The 27283-nt window shown below is 42.7% G+C and overlaps 4 protein-coding genes across 4 annotated transcripts; 3 read left to right on the top strand and 1 right to left on the bottom strand.

Moving 5' to 3' along the window:
• Positions 1-249: 249 nt before the first annotated feature.
• On the bottom strand, positions 250-4423 carry dnajb12a (DnaJ heat shock protein family (Hsp40) member B12a). The gene is made up of 9 exons (XM_079168846.1): positions 4279-4423; positions 3752-3929; positions 3392-3537; positions 3128-3298; positions 2781-2860; positions 2564-2673; positions 2305-2480; positions 1826-1968; positions 250-884 (listed from the first exon to the last, which is right to left on the bottom strand). Exons 1-8 carry the CDS (start codon positions 4409-4411, stop codon positions 1847-1849), a joined length of 1116 nt encoding a protein of 371 aa, XP_079024972.1. The 5' UTR covers positions 4412-4423; the 3' UTR covers positions 250-884; positions 1826-1846.
• A 96-nt stretch (positions 4424-4519) lies between these two features.
• On the top strand, positions 4520-7166 carry trmt2b (tRNA methyltransferase 2 homolog B; the record flags this gene model as incomplete). The annotated part of the gene is made up of 3 exons (XM_079168321.1): positions 4520-4528; positions 4651-5571; positions 6543-7166. 3 exons carry the CDS (start codon positions 4520-4522, stop codon positions 7164-7166), a joined length of 1554 nt encoding a protein of 517 aa, XP_079024447.1.
• Positions 7167-9667: 2501 nt separating this feature from the next.
• On the top strand, positions 9668-15271 carry scdb (stearoyl-CoA desaturase b; the record flags this gene model as incomplete). The annotated part of the gene is made up of 5 exons (XM_079169033.1): positions 9668-9902; positions 10724-10854; positions 11494-11699; positions 12615-12847; positions 13978-15271. The coding sequence occupies 5 exons, from the start codon at positions 9668-9670 to the stop codon at positions 14175-14177; spliced, it is 1005 nt and encodes a 334-aa protein (XP_079025159.1). The 3' UTR covers positions 14178-15271.
• A 3349-nt stretch (positions 15272-18620) lies between these two features.
• wnt8b (wingless-type MMTV integration site family, member 8b) lies at positions 18621-23645 on the top strand (the record flags this gene model as incomplete). The annotated part of the gene is made up of 6 exons (XM_079168322.1): positions 18621-18691; positions 19620-19653; positions 20727-20865; positions 21477-21602; positions 21694-21836; positions 23076-23645. The coding sequence occupies 6 exons, from the start codon at positions 18621-18623 to the stop codon at positions 23643-23645; spliced, it is 1083 nt and encodes a 360-aa protein (XP_079024448.1).
• Between the last annotated feature and the right edge of the window lie 3638 nt (positions 23646-27283).

The following is a 27283-nucleotide window of genomic DNA, read 5'->3' as shown; positions in this document are numbered from 1 at the left end:
TAAAAATGTGTCAAATACTTTGGTTTCTGAACGAATACCTTCAGCTGTACTTTGTGTTTAGTGCTCTTAGCAAATGTTAGAATTATCACACGCTGGACTTTAATAGTGAACATGAAAACCATCACACCTGCAGCAACAAGTTAGTATTGTCATTACAACGTCACATTTAGCTTAAAGCAACGCTGTGAACAAGTACAGCCTCGCTCGACCGCTAGCATGGCTGTAGACTCTTAGAGAAAATATGCACTAGTTAACCATAGGACAAATTTAATTCAAAGAAACTTTTATACAATTTTTAGCATGTTAATTTAATAAATATGGTTTACTTTTATTTGTGCAACGATTTTCAATACTTATGATCCAACAGGCTACAAGCAAATCCACAAAATAACATTATAGTAAATGATATCAACGCCAATAAACCCTGCACTGTTAAAAGGAAGATTAATATTTACATTGGTTAAGAACTATAAAAATTACACACTTTCCTTGTGAGTGGCTCAGACATTTGTCTATGAGAAGGCCATGAGGTTTCTCAAAATGTTTAAGGAAAAACAGAAAAGACTGGGACAGAGAAAGCTAATCTTAGCAGCTTTGTTTACCGTTCAAATAGACAACTATGCTCTTACTTTCCACCGTGACGCCCAGCGGACTCTCACCATACTGAAGACACTAGAGTAAGAAAGTGTCAGCAGTCAACTGAAAGCTTCTCACAGTTCTACAGGAAGTCAATCTACACCAAGTTGCAGAGAGGTTCCCTGATGAGGTCTGCTGCCCACTGCACGTAAGGCATTTTTGATTCTCTTGGTTTGCTGCAGAAATATGCTCCAATTTCAGTGGGCTCCGACCGATTTCTTCTAATTAGATTCAAGTACCGACGAAACCTGCGGAAAAACAAAAACAACTCCGATTAGATTTTTTTACATGCAAAGACAACCAAAAAAACATCTACACAGACCATTCATTATCACTACCACGTGTGCAATGCTCAGTATCAGTTAATAAACAGCTGCAAGAAGAAATTGAGCACACTGACATTTTTGCACGTTTTACACAATTTCAAACCTCACATAGCTGTGCACTACTTTCTCAAATCATACAATATGTTTTAAAAACAAGTATGTCCCACCTTCCAGGTAGTCATATGTCTTTGTTCATTTCAGTATTAAAACCAACCTGCAGAGACTTGACCCTTGCTCTACACAGATAATCCATCAAAGTGACTATTAAGTTGCCTTTATTGATGGCTTTTTTTTTTTTTTAAATCGGTCAAAGTTCTGCCATCACAAGGTAATTCTGCTGTGTGCAGAACCTGTTTTTAAGACCCTTCCTGTTGGTGCAGTAAAGTTCACCAACAGGACATCTGAGACAACATAGCTGATTCTTAAGTATCAGGTGTCAGTCCCTGCTTGCAACCGCAATACCATGTGTCAACAAGTAAACCAACAAAAATAAAGTGGAATAAATGCCGTAATTGGATACATATTAGAGGCAAGTAGTTAAATTTAAATGAATGGCGACAGCAGCCGTGGAAGTTTGGAGTCAATCCAAAAACATTTGGTATGCTTTTGGAATAATGGAGTGTGTAAATAGTGGGATAAAAAACAGCTAAATGCTGTAGTTTTTGCAGTTCATGTACTGTATTCTTGGTTTCATACAAGTCCTTCTAAGGAGGGGCGTTAACATCTTAAACACTACGATACTTGCATTGGGTAGCTGCTTTCAGTTTGTCTATGTATACGGCACCTGTCCCTATTAAATAAGCTATAAAAAAATACAGTTGCCGTTATACTGTAATGTCACTGTGATGGTTGCGGCAACTTACCCTTATGTGCACAAGTGGTTTCTAGCCATCCAATAAAACCTGAATCTCAGATAGTCTGGAACAGCTGGGAGTCCCCATCCTCTGTGCCCTTTGGTACGACTCAGAATCCCCAAAGTAACGAGCACGGTACAGCAAGCCTTCCTCTGAAAGTACAAGAGAGCGGGTCAGCACGCTAGGTCTCAGGCTACATCCAATAACGTTCACGAAAAACAATCTCCGTACACACAAGCGTTTCAGCACCGTTTCAGAAAGAGCGAAAAATATGACATATGTTAAGATAATCCTTCTGTATGCCGTTAATTCACTCACACAGTGTTATTTTATTTCACCAATGAACTAAGAACACACCAAACTTAAAATGAAGGTGGAATACTGTAGAGTGGCAGAACTGTGAAGTTCAACTGATTAATTGAGAAAATACCTGGCAGATTAATCAATAATGACAATAATTGTTGGGTAGAGCTCTACTGCAAACTTACTCTGCTGCTTCTCCTTCCAACAGTTGTTTCTGAGGTTGGAGATGTAGTCTTCTTCAACACTTCTCTCAACATTCTTCAGGTTATTATTCCCCGAATATTCTTCATTGAAGCGATCTCCCACATAGAAAAGCACCTTCAGGTTTGATGTATGCCTTTTGTGAATATGTCCAGCTGACCTGATGTGTAGGGAAGACATAATAACCAAGTTAGGCAGATTAAACGCAGCCTCAGAAAGCTCTCCGAGTGGTGGAACACTTACGGGCGGTAGCTAAGGCTGTAGGGAGGCTGGGTGACCATCATCTGGCTAAGAGCAGAAACAATGATGAGGATTAAGATGGGCATCAGCTGGATAAACAGAGCCAGACCTCCCTGTCCAGAGACAGAAACAAACAAACATTTGATTAGTGTTTCCGTGCAGAGCATACAGTACATCAGCAGGTATCACGTGTTATTACGGTATTATAAACAGGACTTACCTCTCTCTGCTGCTCTCGTCTTTCTGGCCTATTATGGTGTGCAAAGTGCATTCTTCCATTTCTGTAAACATGTACGTTACCTGAAAAAGAATTGAAGAAAACCCATACAGTAGCATATTAATGACAAGATAATAGCACAATAAAGTTGTGTGTAGCCTGGCTTCGCACTGCGATCATAATCAACACTCAGGTTATGCAGAAGACTGTGAAGAAGCCTGGCTTGCTCTCCAATGGGTTGCTGAGGCGTGTTCTCCAAACATGAAAACTAAAATACTCTCGGGCCTCCATGGCACTGCACGAAAGTACAACATCCCGACTAAGCGCATGTTCATCTGCCCTCTACTTACTTGATGGGAAGCCTCCACCAAAGAACATGTTGAAGAGGTCCTCGGGTGAGATGTCTGCTTCAAAATCACGATGGTTTCTCTGCCTGGTTGGGTTTGATTTCTCCTCTCCATACTGGTCATACTGCTTTCGTTTGTCAGTGTTACTCAGCACAGCATAGGCATTACCAATAGCTGAAAGACACACGAAAAACATGTTACATTTACATAAAAGTTACATTTACATGTCCTCTATAGAACAGCACTGGAGTGTACTTTTTAATGTACCTTTAAATGCCTCCGTGGCTCCAGGTGCTTGATTTTTATCTGGGTGAAATTTTAGAGCCAGCTTTCTGTAAGCTTTTTTAAGGTCCTCCTCAGAGGCCGTCTTTTCAACCCCCAGAGTTTGGTAATAATCTTTACAGCTTTTAATCCTGCAGTAAAAACAAAAACAAAACAACCAGAGACAGTGAGCAGATTGAGAGGAAAGAAATGGAAACACAAGATATAAAAACATCTCCTGGGATATTAATGTGACATCAAGTACCTCATTATGGTAACATAATGACACACGTGAACAAAACACATGAGAGTTTATTCAATCTGTACATTCTAAATCTGTACAAACAAAAGAACAGATTCACTGACTTTCTGACAGCATCCAGCTGATCTGCGGTGTACGGTTTCCCCGAGTCCGTGGTCCCCTGTGCGGACACATTAGGCTCCTCTCCGTGGCTGCGTTGTCTCATCGTGGGTCCGTCTCCGTTCACAGGACCGCCATTCTCATCGGGAGGCTTTCCATTCTGCGCTAACAACTCCAATAAGTCTGGAAAGAAGGTGGAGTCATATCATTCAAGGATAACACCTCAGTGTTGATCATAATCACATCATGCATTAGCTTAGCGAGCTAACGGCTAGCACTGTAATGGCTAACAAGGACGCCAATTATGTCAATGCGACCTGCGAATAAGCACCAATTTAAGACACCAAGTCACCAAATACGTTGCAGAATTCGCGGGTGTGGGGTGCTGAAAAAACTACAAATACCAGTGTCGGCTTGGAGCAGCTGGTGTAACGCTAAGATGGTTATGCTAACGTTAGCTGATTTGGTTGTACAGCGACGGCCCACCGACCGATATAAAATGTCTACCGAAACAGACGATTATTCGACGTACTTTTTGCCTTATCTGTCGGAAACAGGCGCTGCGCTTTCTCCAGAAACTTCCTGGCTTTGTCCGGCTGGTTGTTGCTGACCGAAATTAGTGCAATTTTAATGCACCGCTCCGCTTCGTCCTTGTTTGAGTCCATCGCGACACAGCGGAAATGTTTACTTGCACCAGGACGCACGGAGATGACGTAGAGAAGCTCCCCGGCTCTAAAATAATACGTCGCAACAGTTGAATGGAAACCGCCAGCATGCCCTTCGTGCACTCGACTGATGATAGGTTTTAAAACTCTGATACTTAAAATAAGTGGTGTTCATTTTATATATATATGTGTATATAGATATATATCTAAAGCTGCTCTGGTCGTCTTTGCGACACTAGCTGCCACTTGCAGAACCCTCAGCCATTACAGCTACTTCTTTGAAAGTCGAAATGGCTTTGTCAGCTTCACTCAGCAGGTCGGTTATATTTGCCAAACGTAATATTCTGCATAACGTCACAGTGAGGCAAACCTGTCTGTTGTTTTCTACTAATAACACTGTCTCAGATGGCCAGAGGAAAGCACCGTTAAAGAAACCGTGGAGAAAAAGTCAGAAGAAACCTGCCTGTACTGATCATCTGTCCTGGGAGGAGAAGCTGGCTGATGTGGTCACTCCTCTGTGGAGGCTGAGTTACGATGAGCAACTTGAGCTCAAGCAAAAGCATCAGGAGAGGATACTCTCTCAGCTCTCCGGGCATCTTACAGGCGACTTCCAATCCCAATCATCAGCTGTCAGAAGTAAACTCAGCTTCCCTGTCTTGCCTGTTCTGCCATCGCCGGTTAGGGACGGCTACCGCAACAAGTCCACGTTTTCTGTGAACAGAGGAGTGGATGGGAATGCAAAGACAGTTGGTTTTTACGTGGGCACAGGCAGGAAGGGAAACATTGTCTGCGTCAACGGGGACCACCTGCTCAACATGCCGGAGAAGCACAAACTGGTAGCCCGGTGTTATCAGGACTTCATCCGCCGCTCGTCCCTGGAGCCCTGCCTGCTGTTCCACACTGGGGGTCACTGGAGAGAGGTCACGGTGAGGACCAACGCAGAGGGCCACACCATGGCTATAGTGTACTTTCATCCACAGGCGCTCACCCGAGAGGACGTGGCACTCCACCAGGCTGACTTGGTGGACTACTTCACGCTGGGGCCTGGATCAGTCTGTCAGTTGGACTCACTGTTTTTCCAGGAGAGCAGCATGACTCGCTGCAGCCATGAGGAATCCCCCTACCAGCTCCTGCATGGTCAGCCACACATATACGAGGAGGTAATATATACACCATCAGGGCCAAATTATAGAGACGGACTTTACACAACATACTTCCAGAATGTTTGGTGAATATATGCAGCACAGACTATCAGCGGTGGAAGAACTACTCAGATGTTTCACTTAAGTTAAATTAGCAATTCTACAGAGTAGAAACGATCCGTTACAAGTACAAATCCTTCATATTTGCAGTTAAATAAAACTACAAAGATATTAGCATCAGAATACACTTAATGTACCAAAAGTAAAAGTATTCATTATTCAAAGAATGGCCCATTTCAGACTATATTACTAGGTTATAAGTATGAATCTACCAATGTTTAACGGTTGGGTCTAATTACTTTATATAATGCTAGGTAGCTTAACCTGTAATAATGCATCATAATGTGTTAGTTGATTACATTTTTTTATGAACAACCTAAATCCAGAACGTAACTAAATGTTTTAAATAATAATAATAGTGGAGTAAAAAGTGCAATATGTCCCGATGAATATTAGTAGAAGTATAAAGTAGCATTAAATGGAAATACGCAAAAGTACCTCAACATTTTTCTTAAGTACAGTACTTGGGTAAATGTACTTACATTCCACCACTGAAGACCAGGATATCCTGAATTTCATTCATGAATATGGATCAATTTCCAGAAACACTGTATCCTACAGTTCCATAATGCAATGTGCTAGCATCTTCCAGACAGACCCTACTCTGCTGGTAAATGGCCGTGACTCCATATGCCGTTTGTAATGCAGCCTTTCTGGTACAGATCATTAGTTTATTAGTCTATTAGTCACACAATTTACTCAACTCGTATACTATCGTACAACTATTTTCACAGCCTTTGTTCAACATGACATCGACATGTAAATTACCGTAGAAGTACTGAATTTGTGATGATAGTAGACTAAGCTGGTACCACAAAATCCATGTATGTCTATGTATTTTTTTATTGTTTTTGTTTTGTCATTCACAGGTGCTGGGCTACAAATTCCGCATTTCTGCCGATGCCTTTTTCCAGGTGAACCAGGCTGCTGCTGAGGGGCTGTACAGCACAGTGAGACACCTGTGCTTCCCGAGCCCTGAGGACGGTGGAGGAAGAACCAAAGTTGGCGGTACTCTCCTGGATGTGTGCTGCGGGACAGGTGCCATCGGCATTACCATGTCTCCCAGAGTGGACAGAATCATTGGTATAGAGCTCATGGAACAGGCGGTGGAAGATGCCCGACACAACGCAGCTCTCAACGATGTACTGAACTGTGAGTTTGTCCGGGGGAAGGCGGAGGTGGCGCTTCCTGGCGTTATGTCCCAGCTGAGCTCCGCAGGTGGAGGCCTTGTCGCAGCTGTGGTGAACCCTGCTCGAGCCGGACTGCACTACAGAGTGGTCCGAGCTCTGCGAAACCAACCTGCTATCCGCAGGCTGGTCTACGTGTCCTGTAAACCGGATGGGGAGGCTATGAGGAACTTCAGGGAGCTCTGTTGCGCCCCTGACCCCGAGAAGAAACTCACAGGAGAGGCGTTTTCTCCGACTCTGGCTGTGCCTGTGGATATGTTCCCACATACTCCTCATTGTGAAGTGGTGCTTCTTTTTGAGAGGTAGCGGATGCTTTTTGTTCAGAGGCGGGGTTCAGCAACTCGATGATGATGTATGCTAAATGATAATGGATTATTTTACACCCATGGTTCACCCACACAGGTGTTTTCACTTATTTGCTTGATTAAAACTTTGTTTTTAAGGCTGCACCAAATGGTTGTTTTTATTCATAAATCTTCTGATTAATCTTTTGCTGTGTAAAATATCAGAAAATAGAGTGCTTTACAGCGGATTTGAGTTGAGTCAATGCATCTGTTACACAGTGTGTATACATTATAAGCTTCACACGGTTAACATTTGCTACAGGGCTATCACATTGGATTTAGATGTCCACGTTATTGTGTCCACCTCCTGTCGTGGGTTGTAGTACTTCCCTTCATAGTAGCTGTATTTGTGCAGCAGATGGTGCCATTACAACTTCTTCAGAGCCATCCTTTTAGGAGACACCCCATTCATTCTAGTTCACTAAAGGTCAGCAACATCGTGAGTGTACAGTATGAGCAGACAACATGTTCCCTAAGAGGTTACCACCGTTTACGTGAGGTCATAGATTGGGACAAGCTGCCCTTGCGTTTTTAGATAGGGAGCTCTTTTATCTCTTGAGTTAAGTAATGGTATGATGATGCAGGATTAGCAGAAAGACTGGGAAATCACCCTTGAACTACCCTGATAGGGTGCTGGGGCTTACATCTATGTGCTCACTATTCTCATATTTTACTCAGTTCTGCCTCTGTTCTGGCTAAACTTAGCAAAATTAGAAAAGACATTTAGGATAAAAAAACCCGTTTTAATCACAATACATTTGTGGTTTATTCACCAAACGTACATGCATGAGGAAATTAAAAAGTCTGATGCATATAATAATCACATTAGTTTCACAAAGGCTTCTATAAACTGTCAGATGTTCTGCCTATTATTTCTTTGCGAGTTGATATCAACATCTGAGGGGAATCTTTTCAATGTAGGCGACTGGAAAACTGTATTGTGTCTACCAAAAGTTTGGATATATTTGACCAGAGTTTCACAACCATTTCAGACTAGATATTATTAACTGAAGCTTGCAAAATAAATTTGCTTTTGCACTGCACAGGGTGACATACCAATGGGGCTACAGGGCGCAGTCATACCAATGCAAATGTCTTGGTGGCCAAATGTCAGACTGAGAGTCATTTGCTGTATGACATAATAATGTTGCTCGATGAGGTGACCTGTGTTTACAACATCTTGCAACGTTTCATCAGATTAAAGAGCCATATCAAGATCAACAGTTTGATTTGATAGATTTGGCAATGAGGAAAATACAATATTTCAGAGACATTCCGATGGTGAAGAAAAAAAAAACCGGAGGGTGGTTTAACATAAGCAAACAGCCAATAGGGGGTAATCACAGCCTGTGGCATCAATTTCCTCGTCGACCAGTTGCTTTAAAACGACCTCAGCACAGCAGTGACGACTTCAGTAACCGGGGATCAACGCACCAGTTACTCGCCTTTATTTGTTCATCTTTACCGGATCTCCTGCAGCTTTGGTGCCTTTCTCTACACGGTGAGTAGACTCTACTTAAGCAGACATGGAAGCCAAACACATTTAAACGGACATTACTGAAGAGACGACAGAGTATCACATGCAAATTGTAAGTGTGGTATTTGACTAGTGGTGTCGCTATCGTGTTTTGACCGGGGACAAGTTTCCACCACCAAGATAACATTTACGACATGCTGCCGTAACTTTTATCTTCTCATCACACCACTGCCGCGTGACCGGGCTTAACGTTATGTCATCTTTAACTTCCATGTAGAAATGTTCATTTATTCATTCATTTAACTTTTTTAAAAGCGTTATACAGCGAACGTTAACGGCCAAACTGTGCCGAACACGCCACGCCCACCATTCGGATAGCCCCGCTAGCTTAGCAAACCGCAGCCGTTAAGAACGTTTAGCCGCTACACCGGAAGTGTAGAATGGTGGCGTTCGTCTCACACAGGTGGTATCACCATAGCAACCATGGGTTTTTATACTACACGGTAGGGTACGTGTGGGCGCAAAGTGGTATCTTCCGGTTCAACAAATAGTGACACAACGTTATCACTTCCATGTGAAGAAGTGCCACCAAACCGCTGTGCTGTGAACGAGGAGTGGCATCCTGTTGTCACGCCTGCAGTTTTTAGTCAATTACATCGCCAATAATCGGACATACGGCACTAATAAGATGGGGGCACACAACCGTTGGAAAGTGGTAACTGTTGTATAGTGAAATATGAGTGATGAGCCATACACGGCGTACCCAAAAAAAACGCAGCAGTGACGCACCACCCCAGATTGTGCCACGCTTTCCGCCACTAGTGCGATATCTCGTTTACTGCGCACACTGCTGCGTGGACCCAGCCAGCCACCGTACCTTCCCCTCCTCTCTGCTTCTGCCTCCCGCCGTGCGCATTTAACTGAGCAACATCTCTCCTGTTGTGTTTTTTTGTTTATCCTGCTGCGCACTACCGTTACAGAAAAAAATGACTGAAACGGAAACCAGGAATCATCACGATGGCAAGCAACAGATCGGAGGAGCCGTTGCAGAAACATCGACGGTGGAGGATGTTTTTGACGACAGCTATAAAGAGAAAGAGGGTCCCAAACCACCGACGACGCTAGTTTGGAGGAATATCATCCTGATGTCCCTCCTTCACGTCACCGCTCTTTACGGACTGGTTCTCCTTCCATCCGCTTCGGTTGCAACTCTCGCATGGAGTAAGTATTTACTATACTGTAGCAGGCTGAGCGGCGCAGCATTGTTTAGTTTTTCACCCTGTGGGCCAGTGTTGGAGAACAGAATGTGCTGATGTTGTGTTACCATTGCTAACTACAATACATACAGACTGGGGGTCTATGTCGCATGTAGAATGAGTCACTCTGGCCTTGTGATTTTTATTTTACAAATCCAGATGCATGTTACAGATGCATGTTAAACCCTCTTTGAGAGCTCAAACCTGTGGCTGATTGTAAAATAGTTGGGTTTGTTGGAATGTTTTGCGTGTCCCAAATTAGAAGTATTTTAATTTCACTGATAAAAGACAAACTGTTAGCTGAATATTTACAGTGTGTGCCCCCTATATATGTGTATTGAATTACTGAACAGTCTTAACTTTGTTTCCACTCTCGCGCTGCATAATTTCCCCCCTATCTTTGCAATGCTGAGCTGCATATTATTTCACCGGGGAAGACAATGCACAATCACCATTCCCATAGACATCCCATTGTGAGCTGTGTGGCACCACAACAGAATGCTCTTTGGCAGTCAGAAGCCCCCGGGTCTCAAATCCTGGGTAGTCTTGTCTGGACTTCACATAGAAACACATTCAGCAGTTTTAGAACAACAAAACTGTGAGGGCCGACCTGCGTGCTCCCATCTCCCCACATAGAGGACTGTCCTCTGAACAAAGAGGCCCGGGTGTAATGGAAAGAACATGGTGTCCCAGTGACTTCTGCTCTCACGGGTGTGAACTTAATCTCAGTGTAGTGGTGACAGTTTCCCCTAAGACGTCTTTCCTTTCCACCTCTCTTTCCTCCAGCTGCAGTGTGCTACTTCATCAGTGCTCTCGGTGTGACTGCCGGTGCACACAGATTATGGAGCCACAGATCCTACAAGGCCTCTTTTCCTCTGCGAGTCTTCCTCGCTCTCGCCAACTCCATGGCCTTTCAGGTAAAACAGGAACTAATGTAAATATAAGACATGCCTTATTTAATCCCCCTAGAGGAGGGGGATGTAGCTGTTGCAGCAGCACATTATCTCCATGTGTATTCCTTGGCAGCTGCTGCTTCAGCTTTTTAACTCTCCCCTAACTCAAAAAAGGTGTTTTTGCTTATTGCCCCTTGACTGCGATGTTTGAGCTTCACTGTGCAGAATGATGTGTACGAGTTTGACACTAAAGGCTGTTTCCTCTTCATCTGCTGAGTTTAACACATTCTGTGATGCCATTCTTGATCCAATGTGCAACAAGTGTGATGTTGATTGTGAAAACGTGACGCTCTCTAATGAGGGAAAAGGAGTAGATATCATTTTGACAATTTTCAATCAGGCAATTGGAGAAAAAAACCCCATATAAACACAAAGTATTATTGAAAGCAGAGCATTTCTACAACACGCCGGAAGGAGATCTTAAATGCCCAATTTTAATCGCATCAGTAAAAATAAAACGTGGCAATGGTGGGGTGATTTCAGTATCGTATAGTGCTATGCATTTATTGTTTTGTTACCACTGTTATCTCTGACCTTTTATCTGAAAGTCTCATGCATATCTATGTGTGCCACGCGTAATCCTCTCTCCCTCTTTGTGGGCAGAATGACGTATACGAGTGGGCGAGGGACCACCGTGTCCACCACAAGTACTCTGAGACGGACGCAGACCCCCACAATGCCACGCGGGGGTTCTTCTTCGCACACATTGGTTGGCTGATGGTTCGCAAACATCCCGACGTCATTGAAAAGGGCAAAAAACTGGAGCTGTCTGACCTGAAGGCAGATAAAGTGGTTATGTTTCAGAGACGGTGAGCAAACATTACCCAGAGTTGGTGTTTTTTTTTACTGCTGCTGTTCTTGTCAAGTGTGTCTCTCGGAAGGGAACTCAAAGATGCAGACTCAACAGTGAGAGGCCACATGTTCCCAAAACTTCCCTTTTATGGTCTCCTGGCCAAGTATTTCTCACTAGCGAAATACATTTTTTTTTTGGGGGGGGAAATACAATGATGACCGGACATTCTTGAACTCGTCTGCAAAAATGAATATGACCTACATTAGCTATCGGACAATTTGCTGATACAATCTGCTGAACTGCCAGCACTTTTCATGTGGACACAAATATCTCGTTGTTACGCCTACATTGCGGTTTATGTTATGGAAATTGAACAACTGGGGGGAGGAGGGGGCTGTTGCTGTTGTTCAAAGTAATTTCCCCTTCGACCCAAACTGTACAGGATGTTGTAGTCTGGGTTATATTGACCATGATAACACCTGATATCCATGATCTACTGATAGTGGATGCATTTTGGACCAGGGATCAAATCACAGCGTGGCCCTGTGGTGTCCACTGTCAACAGATCTACTTTTCTGGACACAGTCCCAGATTTTCACTTCTGCTCTCAGGCAAAGGGGGTTCATTATTTTGACGTGTTTATACTTTCCCTCATAACAATGTGGGATTAAATTTGTGTCCTTTTTATGGGACCCTTTATGTATAGTTTTTAACAATCAAATTGTGTAAAATACACACATGCGATGCAATATTCATTCTAACCGAAGTGTATTGTGTAATGTGTACATTTCCACAATCGGCTATGAGACCAAAAAAAATGATTCCATGTCAATTTACATCATTATAAATCTGTTTTATTTCATTTAGTCTCAGATCGAGTGGGAATGGCTCTGTGTGAGATTCAGTTTTTTTCTTTTTTTTTTTCTTTCAGCCACTACAAGCTGTCCGTGGTGATCCTTTGCTTCTTCGTGCCAATGTTTGTGCCCTGGTACTTCTGGGGGGAGTCCTTGGCTGTGGGATACTTCGTCCCTGGACTCTTAAGATACGCCGTGATGCTCAATGCCACCTGGCTGGTCAACAGCGCTGCACACATCTGGGGCAACAGGCCTTACGACAAGACCATCAACCCGAGGGAAAACCGACTGGTTGCGTTCAGTGCCATAGGTAAGGAAACAGCCTTTTTTAATTATTATTATGTATTCTTTGTCCTACAGTAATGTGTCACTGTATTGTGACGACATACGTTATTTGTCATGATCAACCCCAGTGTGTGCTCCCTCAGTTCAGTCTGGCATCTGTAGTGGGACAGTTTGCTAATCTTGTGTTCAATGTTTGTATTGTCTCTCCGCCAGTTTGAACTTTAGAGGTGGTCAGCTGTTGAGCTGTGTCTCTACATGTTTGTTTTAGAGTTGGACACTGGCTTATTTCAGTATCACTGTGTTCCACAAGTCAAGACTTTATTTGTGGTGGCTGACACCGTGGGGGTGTGATGCTGCAAACAGCATCGAGCATTGTTAGCTGCAGAACAGCATCAAACTCGCACGCTAACGAGTGATTGCACAAGAATGCGCAATTCTGGCAGACGCTTCTGTGCTTTCAATTGTACAGTATGTCCACGCAGTCTTTCCAGATGTATCATCGTAGTGCATTGAAGCTAAATGTTAAACTGTGAGAGCCAATGACTGTATTGGAAACAATTATGTTACCAAGTCCATCACACCCATTGTGTCATTTGAATTAGTGTTCCCATGTTACTCTCCTTTTCCTACGCACCCAGCACAGCTGTAGTAATTCTCATTAAATGGAGCAGTAGAGACTCGGGTATTACCTGTGTGGGCTTCATCCTTTTTTTTCTTTTTTTTTAAGCTTGTTGATGAGATGTTTTCTGCTGCGGTGCCCCGTGAGATTCTTTGGCGTCGTATCTCCTAAGGCTCCAGGCACACCCATGCTGTTACAATGGCAACTAAACTGTGGTTGCAATGATAACAAAAGACTAATTAAGCCAATCTGATCACCTGGTCTTTGGTAGCTTTTAAATTGCATTACATATCAGTCAGCTTTTTTTTTTTTTAAGATTTTCAAATCTAAAGGAAAAAGGTCCCTAATTCACTCATAACTTGGCATCAAATGACATTATCAATAGCTGTTTGTCCCTATGCTACCGTCCTGTGATGTGTTTTTTTTTTTTTTAATTTAAATTCACCATGTAGCTGTTGCATGCACATCTTCATTCGCGCAGTTAACTTGTTGACATTCAGCAAAAACACTGACGTCCTTTTCATTTTGGTTTCCAGGGGAAGGCTTCCACAACTACCACCACACATTCCCCTTCGACTACGCCACGAGTGAGTTCGGCTGCAAGCTGAATCTCACCACTGCCTTCATAGACACCATGTGCTTCCTGGGTTTGGCCAAGGACCCGAAGAGGGTGTCGAAGGAAATCATCACTGCGCGCCGACAGCGAACGGGTGACAGCAGCAACAAAAGTGGCTGAGTCACGCTAGCTGCAAGCTCCGAAACTGATACCTATGTGTCGAACCGAGACAGAACGTAGCAACGGGTATAGCAGAATTTCAGTGGTGGTTAGGGGTGATTACCATGCTTCTGAATATAAGATAAACCTCCTCCTGAGACTAATATTGGCTTTTGAGAGTTGTAGACTTTCCTTAAATGTGTGGGTCTCTTTTTAAGTTTTGAAGTGTCCTCACCAACTCTTGGTCACAGCCAGTGACCTGGCTACATGTGCAAGCACAGCTTTTCACCATAATATATAAAACAGGCACAAAATTGGGATTTAAAGTCTCTATTGGCAGCAGTAGGACAACCAGAATAAGTCTGTGTGAGCAGTGATTACAGAATAATTTACTGTATATCTTATTTGTTAATGTGCTATTTATTAATAGTCTTTGGCACTTTGAAAGCTTTATTGAAACTCTTAACAGTGAGGTTTCTCTACAGGCGATACTGAGGGCCTTTCGCTCTAACTTCAGTCAGTACTGCTTTGTCTCATTCCACAAGGAGTGGAGTTTCATCTTTATTTTTGTCTTGTCTGTTATAAGCTAAGGTTGTCTTTATTTTTGGTAAGATAGTCGTCTTACTAAATCATAAGCTGCTGTGTTCAAGGCCAACACCAAGACAGTCAACACTCAATTGAACTGCCCTTATTTATCATACCTGAGTGGGTGAATAGAGTACAGATGTGTTATACTTTGGGATATTTTCACACCCACTGTCTTCAACTGTACAAGAGGGATTCTTAATGAGGATGAAACTCTGGTGTAAATTTGTATACCTCTGGTTGAGTAGTGACGCCACCTCAGACTGAAACATAGAACCAGACTTCTCAGTCTTAACTTGAAAAGAGATATATATTTGCATTTATTTTGTATTCAATTGAAATACACTCAGAGAAGAGGATCTCCCTCAGACAAGGCTAATGAAGGATTTACCTTTTGTGCTGTGTGATTATATATTATTGAAACATGTGTCAGGACTCTTGCCCAATTGCCTTATGTGAGTTGCACACCTGATGAAAAAATTAAAAGTGCAAGTTATGGAAATAAATTCGGGCTTACATTTTCTGTCTAATGACAGTTGTTTTGTGTCTGTTTTTAAGGAACACTTCAAAAATTAAAATCCCTTATTTATAATGACAAAGAGGGACCATTCAACCAATCTTTAAGAAAGGGTTACAGTGATTTAACATTTGTGTAACCAAACACATATTTTGCTTTAAAACAAGATCCAAACTTGTTATATCATTAATGATAATGTTGTGATATTTGTCACACTTCCTCTTTTACAGAGCAACTTTTTTTTTACAGTGTTAACTTCTTGAAGTTTGAATGCCTTAAAATGGCACTTTTTTTTTTCAAAGGATATTTTTGCCCACTGTATGTACCGTAAATAAACCAAATTTTCTACTTGTGACAAAATATGTTTTGCTGTTTTTGTTGAAAGTCTGTAATATTCCTTATTCGTACACTGAATAAATATATGATCATAACATTTCTGTTACTTTCTTTATCAGTGGCTTGTGAGTACCACAATAATAACAGCTACTGATAATGAACTATTGTGCGCATATTAACCATACCAAAAAAAAACTATTTAAAAGCAACAAAGGGCTTTGCTATTTATGTGACAAAAAGAATAAAACATAAGTCACTATCAAAAATAATAGAAATGTGGTGCTAAGTTATAAAATGAAGGTTGTGTCATTGAAACTTATGTTGACAAACACTGACCTACATTATTATGTTAAATGTCCAAAAAGCATAAGTTTAAGTGTAACTGAATCATAAAAAGATGTTTTGATTGGATATTATTTTAAACACATTCCCATAGTGCAGTATACTGACGTGGTATTAGACATAATTGGAATACTTGGAACAGAGATACAGACCGTTGTGTCCGTCTATGCAATGTGCTTTTCTATACTGATCGCATGAGTACACAACAGGAGTTAAAACATCTCTAAATGCTTATATCTTCATCTCGCCGCTCCTGTTTTTTGACATGTTGCGCTTGTTAATTGACAGCCATGTCTCCTGTCTACATGCCTATTCTGATGGGGATCTACCTCTGCTTTTCATGCGTTACTCGCCCGTCTCGCCCACATGTAACGCTGTTGCACTTGTAACACCAACATACATATTTAAAATAGCTGCAGATATTGTTGGAACATTCCTTGAGGGTCCCTGGAGGACGGACTCCTATTGGTACAGACGGTGCTTAGTGTTTTGCAGCTTCATGTGTCCAGTCTTGGAGACTTAAAACTTGAAACAGCCTGATTTGCTCAGCAGTGGGTGAGCAAAAAGATAATTTCCTCCCCGTGGTTCTTCAAATAAAGAGGATTTGGTGTATGTTATCAACACATCTTTCAACCATTTGAAGGAGCTGTGAACTGGCTCCCTCTGCTGGTGAATGACTTCATGGCAAGTCAAAGAAACGAGCGACACGTCTGCTCTGTGTAAAAGCAGTAAATGCGATTTGCTTGTTGCTATTGGTGGTTTTGGCACAAAATGCTGGAGTCTGCTCCAGAGTGCAGCCGCCGCTCTCAGTCCCGTCCAAATGTTCATGTAAGTGGTCCCACCACCGATGATCTGTGATGCCCCAACAGTGACATCAGCCTGTTGTCCATTGGCTGCTGCCTGTCAGGCCATCCTCTTCGTGGCATGTAACACCTCGGTGTTGCTCACATTGCCAGTCAGAGCTCAGCCTCATCACTGCGGACAGTCACGCAGTTTCAATTCTTGCAGACTTGTGCAACATTGAGGACGTGTTGTCTGGTGTAATGCTGCTGCTGCTGCTGGCAGCCTTTCTGATGTCTCAGACTTGAGATGATTCAGATAGTCTCACTGATATAGGCCTACGTGTTTTATTCCCATCGGCGCCAATTAGACGCACATTTCATCGGGCTCCAGCGACAAAAATGTGTACAAAAGACAGAAGGGCCGCTATTTTCACGTTGAACGACAATTGCGGACGTTTACTGACACCTCGCTCTTGGGAAACGACCTGTTATAATAACATATATGCATGACTGCGCACTTTTGGTGACGCTTCAAGGGATCATTTGTCTTGTATAAAAATGATAAAACAACAGGATGGATCCTGCTGTTGTCTAACTTTACTTGTCATTCCTTTGTAAATCTTAATCCAAAAACATCCCTCAGAAGTCCCCCCCCCCCCCCCCCCCCCCTCCCCTCCAAATCACTTTTCTTTAATCCTAATTTGCACACAAGAAGTTTGCTAAAGGGATGCCTGTGCCAAAGGAAAGGGTCCTAAGGGTCAGACGGGGTTATTGGGGAATAACCCTCCATGCAGTGTTAGGTAGGGACCGTCTGGATTAGTGATGCAAATGCCCCATATCTGATCAATGGCTAGGCCTTCAGCCTGCCCCAATGCACCTTTTATTTTCTGTTGGAGGGGTCATCATCGGAGATAATCTCTCTGTTAAATTCTCATAAAGTCATGTTTATTACGACAACGTGAAAATTACAAACATGCGATGCAAATGTTAAGTCTCATTCAAGTGAATCGTGTACCACAAAACACTCTCTTCACAAAATCACACATTGTACGAAATAGGAAATTACAAATTTTCTTATTTACGCATGTCCGAAATAATAATCAGAATAGACCTATCGTCTCATCCAATGAAATTCTGGCTCTAACTGCGCAGATCGGGGGAAAAAAAGATAAATGATACCCCCGGTGATTATTATAAGAAACAGCCACCTGCAGTCGATCCTTTTGTGGAAATAGCTTTTATTTGTCGCCGATTTTGTAAATATAATGAGCCGGTTTGATCCCATTTTAAATGAAGTGGTCAGGTGACACATGTTTGAGGCTGTATCGGGCTCCATGTGATTAATAGTCTGTTTCAGGGTGATAAACATTGATTCAATCACACCTTTGTTGAACCACGAATTACTTCCTCGAGAACGAACAGTATTTGTAAGCTATCAAACTAACAATTCGTCATCCAGAGGACTATCTTCCACTAATCCCCGACAATCAACTGCGCGTTAGATTGCCTAAATAAACTTTTTTTCTCCGGCCAAAAATTCAAGGGATCAGTGTTACACTTTTCCTATAGGATTAAAGAGATCTTCCTTTGCTCTTGAATAGAGGCAGGGAACCTACCGTTGCCCGGCCCTGAAGGCCCAGGGTGCCCTTTTGATCATTTCAGTCTCTCGTTGGTGCAAATCTTCTGATTGGCCCAGAGAGTAAGAAGGGGGAAACTCTTTAATTAAGCAGATAATCTCTTGTTGGGACGAGAGCAGCTCCATTTCAGAGCCCCCTCCTTGAATCTGGGAAGCCCTGGTGAAGTTGCATGTGCTGGTAGCTCAGTTTCCTCTCCATCGTTAGACTGTCTGCAGGCTTTGGACGGGCTCAGAGTCACCGTCACCCCCCTCACTCACCTGTCAGGATGTTCATGCATTTGGAGGTTTTCTATTACATTTTCGTTCTCCTGGCTCACATGAGGCCATACTGCTGCTGGTAAGTTTAAATGATCATGAAATATTATAAATATGTTCTTAATTATGCAGATTCATTTGGTGTCCTGATGATGTTCATCTCTCAAACTGTTCATTTCACAGCAAGTGGCAAGTGTTGAAATATATGCAAAACAAAACAAGTATTTCTTTTTTTCTGTGTTGTTTGTAAGCCCTCATTTATATGTATTTTTTTCCCTCTCATATAGTTTTATTAAAAAGGCACAATCTGACGTATAATATCACTTAATTCAACAATTTTGCAATTGGAAATAAGGAAACGTAAATGATGGACTTGCTGGATCTGTTTTTATGCATTTCACCAACACCTCTTTTTAATAAGGCATCTTTCATAAAGGATTTATAAGTTGTAACTAATGGCTTTATTAGTGGTGAATAAATAATTTACTAATTCGTTATAGATCAGTTGTAAGCCATTAGTTAGAACAACTTTTTGGTTGCCAGGTTGTGAAGCTAGAAAAGGGCTGAAGACCAAAACCCATTTATCAACGTATCAACACTTTAAACTGTGGACATGATGAGTTAAAGCCATTTATTTACTACTTTTTTTATTTGTATTTTTTTAGAAAGTGAGAAACCCATGAGCATTTAAAATTGGGCTAATAACATTTGGAACAGAATTACTTTTCAAATATAAAGGATGAACACCAGTCAGGGAGGTTTTCAGAACCTGGCAACCCCAAAATTGTAAGTAATAAATTGTTAATAAAACAATTATTGCCATTCATTTTTAATATTCTATATATATACATTTCTAAAAGAAACTTAGCAGTGTAGTTAGTCACTAGGTTTGGATGCCCACTGGTGTCACGGTTTAACATGTTACAAAGCGCACTAATGAGAGATGTTAGCAGAGGAATTTGTGAAGGACACTGAGCTTCCCTGAGTGAATAAGCTGTCTCCTTTTCCAGGTCAGTGAATAATTTCTTGATGACTGGACCCAAGGTAAGCCAACTTTCTTTTGATCTTTTCTCCCTGTCCTTTCCCCAAAAGAGAGACGGAGAGAAAACATGGTTTCTGTGTTGTCCTTGTGATGTCTGAACTCAAGTGTGTGGACAAGTTCTTGTACCTGTATGTATGCAACAATGACACTAATGATATATCGGTGATATTCTTGGTCCTTTGTGTTTTTTCCCCCCCGCCGTACACTTGACCTTATTCAGAGGCTCTGCGTATCTGCGGGTTGAATTTTTTAAGAGGCGAGGGCAGGCATTGCTGTAGTGGGTGGTCATCATTAGCGAACCAGACCCCTGTGAAAGAGGTGGCACTCCATCTCCCCAAAGGCCACTTGAGACATATTAGTTATATTATCGCTCACACAGTGTGAACAAGCCACAGAGAGGCGGGCGAAAGCCAAGGACAGAGCGTACTGGTTTAATAAGAGAGCTCAACAATTCTGCATATTCACTGCGGCTGATAGAGTTTAAAAAGAAGAATCATGTTTTAATCAGTTCATATTGTTTTTGTCATGAGACAATGAGTTCAATCTCCATGAAGGACCTGTTGATGTGTTATACACTTTGAAATCCTTGAGAAATTCAATTCTTGGAAAGTGGCAAGGCACATCGAAGAGTTAAACATTTGACCCTCCAGTAGGAAGATACAAATGATAAAGCGATTGAGACTGGTTCACATCACCATTCCTAGTTTTCTTCCACACATAACATTTGATTTTATGAACCCTGAGTGTGTTCAGAAGTACCAGAAGGGCTCTCGTGATTTGTTGGATCTGTGGCCACTGACTGTCTACAAGTGGCATATGACTGATCTCTATCTTCTGGGCTCTGGCTTCTGCAATTTATTCAAAATGATTTACTTTCTAGTAATTTGGTTGGATCAGGTAATTATTCCCCCAAGACGATGCTAATATATCATCTAATATATATGGGTATCAAATCATGCCAGATGCTTCGGAAACATCTCAACTTCTTAGTTATCATGTTGTCACTGTTGAAGGATGAGGGGTGCTCGTGCATTACCTTGTGGGTTTAATATATCCAATGTCTCTGCTGCTGCAGGCATACCTGATCTACTCCAGCAGTGTGGCAGCAGGAGCTCAGAGTGGCATAGAGGAGTGCAAATACCAGTTTGCATGGGACCGCTGGAACTGCCCCGAGAGAGCTCTGCAGCTGTCCACGCACAGTAGCCTGCGCAGCGGTAAGTCCACAGCCCCCAGACACCAGCTCCAACGCCGCTACACTGCAGCTCGGCTGTGGGAGAGTCCACCTCTAAATGGGAAACGTTAGCTAACAGAATTTCAAAAGACGTTTCAAATGCGTTTTGCAACTGTCTGCTTGTGTTTCACGTTTCTGTGTTAGAGGGGAGGTTTTTTCCCCCCCTTTGTGAAATAGAGATGTTTCCTTAAGTGGAAGCATTCATCGCGCTTTGGGATAGTTACAGTGGGCATGGTCGCTAGAGGCAAAACAAACACACTAATCCATTTCCCAACATCCTCCTGAATTGCTGCCTCTATTTGCAGCTTATGAAAGCAATACATTAAGAGACACAAGACAAAGAGTGAAATGTGTTTGTCAATACAAAATGAACTTCATGCAGGGAAAGTTTAGAAATGCAGATACCATTAGGTCTGGTTTTATGGGCCTGAACACAAGATGGGAAATTGACTAATTAAGTCAAAGTTTTTTGAAGCTGTTTTATAAAATAAATAAAATGAATATGCAACATAAAATGCAGGTAAATAAACTTACTTTGGATAGGATAAATAGATCTGTGTGAATTTGATAAGTAATGAGTCTTTCTGCTGACAGCAAATCGGGAGACTGCGTTCGTTCATGCCATCAGCTCCGCTGGAGTCATGTACACTTTAACCAGAAACTGCAGTCTCGGAGACTTTGACAACTGTGGCTGTGATGACAGCATGAACGGACAACGAGGTCAGAGAAATACGAAAATGTGCACATAAATACCCACGTTTGAATCAAATGGCGCAGATGATTTGAACCTAATTCTTCTTCGTTCTCCCAGGCGGCCATGGTTGGCTCTGGGGAGGCTGCAGTGACAACGTTGGCTTTGGCGAGGCCATCTCCAAACAGTTTGTTGATGCGTTGGAGACTGGACAGGATTCACGAGCAGCCATGAATCTCCACAACAACGAGGCTGGGCGCAAGGTACAGTGGCTGCTCCATAATTCACTCCATCCGTTTGGCAATGAGAGATGAGCCCTTGATATAAGATGTAGTGCAAGTATGTGATGTTAATGCCTTGATTTGAACCTTACAGTATTTAAACTGGGTGGCGGCTCGCTTGATATTTTGGGAATGTCTCCTGGCCCTCCAACTGATTGCACAGTGTAAAGCACCTTTTGAATAATTTTCCCCTGCTCAGAATTACACTGAGTGTGCCACCCAAGCATCCCTTTCACGTCGCTATAAGTGAGGTGCCACTCGTCCCCAATAATAACAGTGTGTTCGGTGTACCAGAAGGGCCTATTTACTAGTGCTGAATGCCCCTTATGACAATACCTCAACTCGAGAATCTCAGGATCACTGGTGCAAGCTTAATTAGAGATCCTGGGGAGCCAGACATTGCACAGCGTTCTGTATTATGCTGCTTTTTAAAATAAGTGTTTAGTTTTATTCTTGCAATAAGGATCCCACATTTATGTTGGTCTTTGTTTGGCCCCGAGGGAGTCTGAGGGGACCACAGGCGTGCAGCTGAAGTGCTCTTTGTTTACGGTGCCTTTGCTCCCCCCTGTTGGGCCCTAGGATCCCCATGGCACCTGGAGCATCATTGTAACAGAAAAAAATGGGGATAGAAAGAGAGAAAAAACTCCCTTTTTTCATTGCTCCGCTCAATGGGACTCTCCATTGGGTCTTCTCACACTGGAAAACATGTTGATAATGAACATGCTAAATAAATACTCCTATTTCTTCTGGGGGGACAATAGTACTCGATGTGAAACTTTGATTCAGCCTTACCTCAACAGAAAGTTCATCCCCTCCTCACGAAAAGAAAACGTCCCCTTTCAACCGACAGCTGTTTTGTGTCGGGTAAAGTCAGGAAACACTGAGGACGACTAAGGAACTCTGCTATGGACCTTGAAGCTATCATTTCTTCCTTTCAATGTATTCATCCCTCTTTTTACTTAACTGGAAAACTTCAATTCAATCAATTCAATCAGTTAATTTGACAACACATCAATCAAGAGACAATGGACATCCTGTCTTTTACACACACAGACACACACACACACACACACACCCCCACACACCCCCACACACACACACACACACACACACACACACCTACACACACACGTTTTGACACTGTTTTTCATATGAAGCTGGCATTCTTTAACACAGTAAACTATAAATACATTTTAACAATGTTTTTTCTGGCGTCTCCAGGCCGTGAAGGGGACCATGCAGAAGACATGCAAGTGCCACGGGGTGTCAGGAAGCTGCACCACTCAGACCTGCTGGCTGCAGCTGCCAGAATTCAGGGAAGTGGGGAACTACTTGAAGGAGAAGTACCACAGGGCTCTGAAGGTGGATCTCCTCCGAGGAGCGGGGAACAGCGCGGCCAGCCGGGGGGCCGTCGCCGAGACCTTTAGCCCCATCTCTCGCAAGGAGCTGGTCCACCTCGAAGACTCCCCCGATTACTGCCTGGAAAACCGCACGCTGGGTTTGCCAGGCACAGAGGGCCGAGAGTGCCTCAAGAAGGGCAAGAACTTGAGCAAATGGGAGAAGCGAAGCTGCAAGAGGCTATGCGGGGAGTGCGGGCTGGCCGTGGAGGAACGCAAAGCTGAGATAGTGTCGAGCTGTAATTGTAAATTCCACTGGTGCTGCACGGTTAAGTGTGAGCAGTGCAGAAAGACAGTGACCAAGTACTTTTGTGTAAAGAAAGGAGGTCAGAGGGGAAGGAATGAGAGTGCCGGTAGCCGAAGGAAGAACCTCAGACTGAGGAAGAAGCACTGAGCATCTTCATCATGCTGTCATCATATTCGTACCACTGCAGCTCCTGTCAACACTTCAACTCTCTGTGCATGTTCAGAAAGTGTGTGTGTTTTGGACAAAAGCTTAGCAAAACTACAAGTTCAGACCATCTTCATTGTCAAATTTGTATTAAGAGTTAAAGACAGTGAGATGTGCACAAATCCACATGATAGAGATGTTTACAACCCTGTAGAATTTTTGGTATAAATGTATTTAAGATATATTTTTTTATACGTTTTTTTTTCCACTGGGCATTTGAGGAGTAATTCTCTGACTTCAAAATTCTCCACAAGATGATTTATTTATTTTCATACATACACATAAACCTTGGGAAAAAAATGAATTAGTTATACATTTTTCAGTGATGGATGATCTGACCGTTGAGAACCGGCAAAATTAGCTTCTAAAATCACAACTTTTAACAACCCTTCAGGTTGTATTCCCATGAAACGACCTACCAGTAATCCTTTTCAACTATCACAGCCAAGCGTTGAATTTATTTAGAAATATTTTTACATTTTCGGGGAAAAGTCTCCTCTCCCATCATCTTGCTCGCCCTGACGTTTGCTGCCCTCCTGTATGTATTTAATTGTATATAAATTGAAGCACTTTGTACTGTACATTGTTAATTTATTGCACAACATTTCCCAGTTCTTTCTTGTTGTTAGTTGCCTCTGTGGTTTGTTTTCTATTAAATTCTGATGACAAAATAATAAATCCTTCAATCTTCATTCCGCTCATCCTTCTTTACTTGTGGCAGTGATACCTGATGGTTTGCAGTAAACACAACCTTCCTTTCACATTGTTCACATCGGGGTCAGGATACTCTGGGGCAAACCAGCAAGAATAGAAAACGTTCCAGCGTATACTCTTCGTTCCATCACGCCTTTCTCAATTGCGCCTCAACAAATACCTCCCCGTTCTTTCCCTCATCATGGTAATCCTCAAAGAGCCCCCTAACTCCCAAGCGCTTGGAAGTTTCTTTACTGTTTAATACTAGTTTAATTAACTTTGTCCAGACAGAGTAGGGCCTTGGGGGTGGAGGGCATGAGGCAAGTTGCCCTTAAAAAAATCATCCCGCCTCTAATTTTGTATGCTAATCTCCTTTTTCACGCCGCACCTCCTTAGGAGAGGGGGAAAGAAATGTTGGGAAAACTTTGGGTTGCCTGTGCAGGGCTTCCTGCGGCTGTTTTATTTCTGGGCCCACCTATTTGGATCCTTTCACTCCTCTAGGGCCTTCCTTTGCTCGATTTAACAATGAATGCAGAGCTAATCAGCTCTCTCGGAAATGCACCACTGTCGAGGAAGGTAATCCCTCCTTCTCTGCTCTCAATGGGCTGTCGCCTTCTAAAGAACTTTGGGAAAAGGCTTTGCACTGATTCACACTGTTCTCTCAAAAGAAGTTAGTTCAAGTATTGTGCCCAAACAAGTGGGTTTTATAAACACATGCTTGCCAGGATACTCACCCCACCTGCAAGTAAGAAGTGCCAGGCCCAGGCAAACTAGCACATGGCAGCCGAAGCCGAAACCCTTCAGACGAGATGGGACATGAAAGAGGAGATTAGAGTTCCCATTGAGAAGGGGGAGTTCATTTCTGCACCTTCCTCCTTTTACTCAATAAAGTGTCAAGGAAACACCTTGTTGACATCTTATTTACCAAATAATGATCATAATCAAAACTCCTCCCTCCTCTGATGACCCCTGTGGCTGGGTGGATTGCTCTGCCTGGCATGCAGCAAAACCCTCTCACCAACAAAAGAACCAGCATACCAAGCTTTTTGCCCTGCGGCTCTGTGGAAGTTCTGCAATGCGCTGTGACAGGGAGTAAGTACAACAGGGGCACATCAAAATGTTCATTCACAGGATTTTAAAGGTAACGCGAAGCTAGAAATATAGGACATGCATTTTGGATTCAATTGAACAAAGCCACTTTGAACTCTGCGCGCAGAATAAATTGATTCTTATTTGGACTTTTTTCTTTTGGTGAAGCATGTGAGTCACGTTGTCATGCGCTGGCTCACTATCAGCAGAAAATGTACGACTTATGCCCAGATGAAAAAATACGTCTCCCGATGGAAATTCTGTTGACGCAGCGAACCGTTAACGTGTGGGAAAGACAGACAGAAAAACGTGTTTAGCTGTTTTGAAGATCAGCAGTTTGACACACCTGTGGCACTGTTCACGTATTCAGACAAGATCTGCTGTGCATCAGCAGCGGAGATTAATGAGAGGAAATTGCTCTAGTTGGCAGTATATAAAGATAATACTATGCTTAAACTGGAGACCTAACGTCAGGTGGTGGACTGCAGGTTCAACTGAGAGAAGCAAAAGATCTCAGCTTTAAAGAGACAAAGTAAATGAATGCATATATTGCACAAAATTGCCACATTCCCTTCAACCTGCTGCACTATACTTCTCTACTAGTCTTTAATCAGGGGTGTGTTCGTAATGGACTACTATAAATAGACTATGAGAATCACATGAAGAACCAGAGGCCACAGTTGAGGCAAAAAAAACTGAATTACAGACACACAAACACATGGCTTTATCATCAGCATTCTCTCTGTCAATTGTATTCCCTCGAATGAACAACCACACAAATGTGAAAACGGAAGGGGGATGAACTGAATGAGACACACACACACATTATAATGGCGTGTGAAACAGCACAACAATGTTGATCATGACACATAATTTCCCAGAGAGTGACACGACCTCCGACCGCGGGGGTCTGAACTTCCGTCTCTTGGGCCGGCCCTGCCATGTCCAATTTGCCGTAAGGTGACGGAGGGAGAGGGGACACCGCGGAGGAAGAGTGGGGTTTTTAAGCAGATGCCTTCTCACAGAGCTTCAATAATCAATTTAAACTTCTGTAGGAACACCAACAATTATTGATGGAAAACTTTTGTGGCTCTGCAACAAACCACATACATATAAATCATTTAGGGGCAGATTTCTCTCAGGTAGCAAGTGATAATGCAATCACTGAAAGATGGGAAAACGACTTATAATGCTTCAGAGAATCCTTGGCTAATAGGATTTATGGCTTAAGGGTTCTGGACCTACAACACCTAGAGGGGCGAGGGTCAATATGAATGTGAGAGAAAGCCAAATGAGTACAGATGAGTGGGGCGTCCACCAAACGCTCTTAAGACAAAAAAACTCAGCGAAATAACTTTACCTGTGTGTGTGTGTGTGTATTTGTGGTGGTTTGTTAGCTAAGATTACATTAGCCATAAGCTCAAGAAACATCAGACGCTTCCACTCATCAGGAAAGTGTTTCATTGTAACAGTATCTCCTCCAGAGGGTCTTTGTTTTGACAGCAGTCCATCTGCTGGGGAGAAGGCGGCCGTGGTGCATGTTTGTTGCTATCAGCAGGATTGAGATACAAGCTTCTTGAGGCTCACCAGGGTGGTCAATCTCCTGGTTCTATCTGCAAAGAATGGGGAGAGGGGAGCATCGGGGGATCAGCTCAGCTCAGCTCACTGATCTGCACAGGAAACACAGAGCATGGGAACCCACCAGGGAGCCTCAAACTAGTCCCTGCCGTGGAAACCTGCTGATAAAGCCTGACTCAAGAGAAAACATACAAGATGTATCAGGCTCTACAGACACTTCA

Source organism: Pholis gunnellus (assembly GCF_910591455.1).
Source record: "Pholis gunnellus genome assembly, chromosome: 11".
NCBI lineage: Eukaryota > Metazoa > Chordata > Actinopteri > Perciformes > Pholidae > Pholis > Pholis gunnellus.
The sequence above is the reverse complement of the archived record's forward strand: the minus strand, read 5'-3'. Positions and strand labels throughout refer to the sequence as shown.